The sequence below is a fragment of the Myotis davidii genome, unplaced genomic scaffold (genome assembly GCF_000327345.1).
Source record: "Myotis davidii unplaced genomic scaffold, ASM32734v1 scaffold228, whole genome shotgun sequence".
Lineage (NCBI taxonomy): Eukaryota > Metazoa > Chordata > Mammalia > Chiroptera > Vespertilionidae > Myotis > Myotis davidii.
This window is the reverse complement of record NW_006300104.1, coordinates 4,299,412-4,304,822: the sequence shown is the minus strand read 5'-3', so window position 1 is coordinate 4,304,822 and position 5,411 is coordinate 4,299,412. Positions and strand designations below refer to the sequence as shown.

At 40.5% G+C, this 5,411-nt stretch overlaps 1 protein-coding gene across 6 annotated transcripts in view; it reads left to right on the top strand.

Moving 5' to 3' along the window:
- TRNAU1AP (tRNA selenocysteine 1 associated protein 1) overlaps nt 1-3,886 on the top strand; it is a 13,628-nt gene extending 9,742 nt beyond the window's left edge. For all 6 annotated transcript variants that reach the window (XM_015572298.1, XM_006776504.2, XM_015572301.1 and 3 more), the window contains one exon: nt 2,679-3,886. In XM_015572298.1, the coding sequence (XP_015427784.1) occupies nt 2,679-2,815 (137 nt within the window). In that variant the 3' untranslated portion in view covers nt 2,816-3,886. The remainder of the gene's footprint in view (nt 1-2,678) is intronic.
- Nucleotides 3,887-5,411: the final 1,525 nt, after the last annotated feature.

Sequence of the window (5,411 nt, the reverse complement as noted above, 5' to 3'; positions counted from 1 at the left end):
AGGTTATTATAGATTAGTTCAGACTACATGGTTATGATATCAGTTCTAGCTTTACTAATTTTTTGGTCTTCTTTGTTTATTAACACATTGTTTGCGGGTAGTTTTTATCGTGTGCTAACAGGTGGCGCCGGCCATTTTTGCTAATTTTTTGTGCATATGGCAACGTTCAGTAAAATTACGATAACTTTAGTTTATGTATTTATACGTTGCCCACATTCTACCGCTAGTCTATAAAAAACGTATTAATACGTGTCCCACGCTCTACTACACTGGTAGAACGTATAAATACGTAAAATGTATAAATACGTTTCCCGCATACAGTGTGTTAAAAAAAAATTTTTTAGTCAATAATAAATAAAATCAGAAGCAAAACTTAAAAAAAAAATCACTGATTGCAGATGTTAATCACATCTACAAAATACCATCACAGCAACATTAGACTGGTGGTTGACCAAACAATTGGGCATCATAGCCTAGCCAAGTTTACACATAAAATTCAACTATCACACTATTAATAAATACAAATTAGAATATACCATGTTTCTATAAAAGTTCTTACAATGTTTATATGCTTTGAATCAGTAATTTTACTAGAAAGATTTTATCCCCAATGATAATCATCAGTACAGATAAATATCCAATACATGATATGTTAAAGAAAATGTATGTTTTAGATATATAATTCAATTTTGATACATTGCAAAATTATCACTGCACTAAATCTAGTTAAGTCATCTTATAGAGGGTGGGGCAAATACAGGCTGACGGTTGTTCATATGGAAAATAATACAAGTTAATAAATAATAATACAAACCCTGGCCAGTTTGTTGGGGTCGTCCTGTGGGTTGCAGGTTTGATTCCAGGTAAGGGCACATGTCCAGATTGTGGGCTTGATCCCCAGTCGGGGGCCTGCAGGAGGCAGCCAATCGGTGTTTCTCTCCCTTCCTCTCTCTAAATATCAATAAACTGTTCTTTCAAAAAATAATATAAAAAATACAATACAAAAAATAATAAACTTTTGCATACTCACAACTGTAAACCTACTTTGCCCAGCCTATATAATTATAGTTAATCCAGCACCATTTGTTGAAAAACTGTTCTTTACCCTTTGAATTGTCTTTGGAACCCTTGTTGAAAAGCAGTTTTCTATAAATGTATAGGTTTAGTTTGGGGCTCTTAACCCTAGTCAATTGATCTATGCGTCTATCCTTAAACCACCGCTGGTCTTTCTTACTATAGCTTTTCAGTAAGTTTTGAAATGGGGAAGCTTGAGTCCTTGAACTTTGTTCTTTTTAAAGATTGTTTTGGCTAGTCTGGATTCCTTGCATTTCCATAAAAATTTTATGATCAGCTTGTCATTTTCTGCAAAACAACAAAAAAACAGCTGCAGCTATAGACCAATTTGGAGAACTTTTCCATCTTTACAGAATCATCTTTCAATCCAAGTACATGGGATGTCTTTCTGTTTATTAGGTATTCTCTAACTTCCAGTTTGTTTTTAAATGTGTTTTAATCAGTGTGTGTGTGCATTTTAAACCAACACAGACCAAAAATATAAAATGTTATCATAGTAATTATTATTTTGAACTTTTATTGTGAAAGATAACACATACATGGAAAAGTACATAAAGCAGCCCTGTCCGGTGTGGCTCATTTGGTTGAGCATCCGCCTGTGCACCAAAAGGTTGCTGGTTTAATTCTTGGTCAGGGCACATGCCCAGGTTTTGGGTTTGGTTCCCTGTCAGGGTGCCTTGTACAGGAGGCAACCAATCAATGTTTTTCTCTCCCTCTCTCTTCCTCTAAAACCAATAAAAACATAGTTAAAAAAAGAAAGAAAAGTACATAAAGCAAATGTAAAGCAGTTGCCCATGAGACCTGAATTCCAGTTAAGTAGAATATCACCAGCCTCCAGAAGCCATCCTTCCCCCAATCACAACCCACAGCTTCTTGTGGTAACCATTTTTTTCCTTCTCTTTAAAGTTTTATCACCTAGGTATATATCCCTAAACAATATGGTTTAGTTTTACCTTTTTGGCCTTTGTATAATGCAGTCATACTGAATGTACTACTGTCTTCTTTTATTCAATATTAATGCAAGTTTAGACTCAAGTTGTGTGCAGCCAAGGTTCTTTGTGTTTTACTGATTTTAGAAACATTGATGTGAGAAACATCGATTGGTTGCTTCCCGTATGCACCCTGATACACCTGGGTACCTACTTTAACTGGAAATCTAACTGGCAACCTTTCAGTGCATAAGACAGTACTCAACTCAGCCACACTGGCCAGGGCAAGGTTCATTTTCAATGGTATATAATATTAATTTTAAGACTAGTGCTTTGGACTTAGTAAATTTGGATCAATTTCCAAGCTCAAAATTCAAATAACCACACCAGAAAATTCAGACACATGATAGCTAAATATAGGTGTTGCTTTTAATAAATGTGGACTATTATTTGAGTACTAACTACACCTTACATTATCCTATTTTCATCCTCACAGGAATCCTGCAAGGCAATTGTATCAGCCCAAGTTAGGAGGGAACTCTGGCACAGATAGGGAACTTGCCCTAGGAAACAGAGGTCCTGGGAACAGGGAACTGAACCCGTCTCATGGTCTTGTGGCTCCCAAGTACTTTCTCCCCTTGGTGCTCCCTAAATACATGCTTGGTTCTGTTCCAGACCCCATGCCACAGCTGGATGTGACTGAGGCCAACAAGGAGTTCATGGAGCAGAGTGAGGAGCTGTATGATGCACTGATGGATTGTCACTGGCAGCCCCTGGACACAGTGTCTTCAGAGATCCCTGCTGTGATGTAGCCAAGACAAAGGACAGGCCAGAATGGAGGACTATGTGAGGGAGAAAAGACTTCTTTAAAAACAACTCAAGAACTTTCACCTTTTGGGAAATGTTTTATACGATTTTAATAATCAACTTTCATGAGATTATGAATATTAGTGCAACACTGCTGCCTTTATTTGATATAGCCATTTGAGTTTGAAAACCAAGGGACCAACTTGAAGAGGGTTGAACAAGGTTCCCATCTGTCTTCAAACAATCATTTATCCAGTAGTTATCTGAACTCCTGGAGGTAACAATTTGGATTTTTTATGGTTTTAAAAATCTAGAGAAAAGGGGAGAGGGAAAAACATTGGTTACCTCCTGTTGACACCCTGATCTGGACTGAAGCCATAACCTGGGCATGTGCCCTAACTGGGAATTGAACCCGTGACATGGGAGGACGCTCAACCAAGCAGACAGGCCAAGGCTGGAATTACTAACCAAAGTAGAATTACAAATGATATGAATCAGTTTAGCCAGGGACCCTTCTCAGGTGACACTTCAAGTCCTTTAATTCTCTGGGATCAGAATATATGGATTACCTGCTATATATTAAATGAGCAATTTCTGCCTGCCATTTAAGTACTCCCAACACTGGCTTCAAATGTGGCCACTAGTAAAACTTTCAGCAGCAGGGGGTGCCTGCCTAGTTCAGGGTGTAAGAGAAAGTAATCATAGCAAAAATGCATCAGACCTTCCACACATTATCCAAACCAGGAAAGCCCATTTTCCAACTTACATGTCATGTGGCACCCAGGACCCTCTTCCTGAGAAGTCTGGGTCTATGCTAGAAATCTGCTTCAGATTTGTTTTGTGCCAGAGTAATTTGGGGGGTGGCAAAGTAAGGGGAGATAAACTTCTGAGTTCAAGTGCCTATACCACAAAAAGCCTTCAAAGGTCCAATCTTAGGCTCAGCAAAGGAGAACTACATCTAATTGCAATTGTGGAACTGATCATATTGGCCTTTCTGAGAGGTCAGACTTTTTTACATCGAGACAGATTATGAATTAACTTGGGTCTTTAATATTTAGATTTATATACCAGCATTCAAAAAAAAACACAAAACATGACATGTCACAGTTTCCACCTAAAATAACCTGTTAGGAAAATTTCCTGGGGCTGAGCCCAAAGAAAGAAGCTGACAACTTCATTACATCAAGAATTTATTAAGGGAATGTATGTAGCACACAAGACAATTCATGCTGCAGGGCAGGATGGCTAAGGAACCAGCCCCACAGTGAGGGGTGGGCAAAGGCCTAGTTCAAGAACCAGCAGGCCTTGGAGCGTGGAGAAGCTGTTACTTAAGTAGAACAGCAGAACAGTCCATCTCCTTCACAAACTTGTCTTTTCGCTCGTCTCTTACTGCAGAGCTCTCCTGTAAAGGAAGTGTAAGCCAGTGTGTTAGTACTACCCCAATTAATAAATGCCACCCAGGCACTTGCGTAAGAGCTGGTCTCAGTCCCATATCCGCATTTATCATCCATAGATGTCCACTCAGATTAGGTTTCATCCCAGACCAGTCACCCTAAAAAAAAAAATCCCCATCTAGATGGCATGACTTGTTTCTACCAAATCTATCTTCCACTCTCCCTGGGGAAAGAGGATAAGACACTGGTTTGAGGTTACCCCAAATGAGAATATTCACAGCAATCAGTTCTTGCTGCTCAAAGTTCAGGGCAGGTAGCTATTCAACTTACCCAACTCTGTAGATTCTGAATTGCAAATGAAGACAGTTTACTGGTAAAAGATCTAAAAACAAAAGGGGGGGGGTCACTTAAAAGCTGTTCCAAAGACAAATATTAGTCAGCAATCATTACACCAACTGCCCAGATTCACATCCATCCATCCTCCCTTTATCTCATTTTATAGGAAAGGACGAAACAAGTTCAAAGTGAATTCAACCCTGTTTGAAACTAGCCCACAGGCTGGAGGCACTGTGAAGCCAGCTTCACTATTACTTTTCCTCCTCTGCGACCACCAAGACCGGTGTTCAGATCCGATGGGAAAGGGAATTGGAGGGTTGGCTGTTTTCAACATCTAACTTTACCTTATTCTAAAACAGGGCAGCAAAAAGCTGGTCTCTTCAGCTACATCATTCTCAGACACTGCCAGGAAACATGGAGGCAACCTACAGGAGAAAAGGGTGAAAGCTCTAAACCAAAAAGTTGATTCAGTACATCCACCTGCATGGGCCCAGGTGGAAGGCCCCCGAGCCCAGGTCCTGAGATATAGGAAAGGCGAGTGGCAGCTGCAGGTATTATGCTGACCTGAGCTGTCAAAGTCTCTCCAGGTTGCTCTTGCATGCAGTTGGAGAGCCCATGGCTACACCAGCCACAGCCCTTGGGAACATGCTGCACTGACCCACCCGGCAGCTCTCAAGTCTCCACAAGAAACCTACCAGGTCCTGCGGTGCCCTCACTGGCATGACTCCAGCGTGCTCACCCAGCAGAATCAACTCGAACCATCCTGCAATCTTCATCTGGCACCGCTAAGATGAGAACAGAAGTGCCACACCGGTTGGAAATCGCCGCACTGTCTACATTCCTGCGGGCCTCTGAAAACACGGCAACTTTC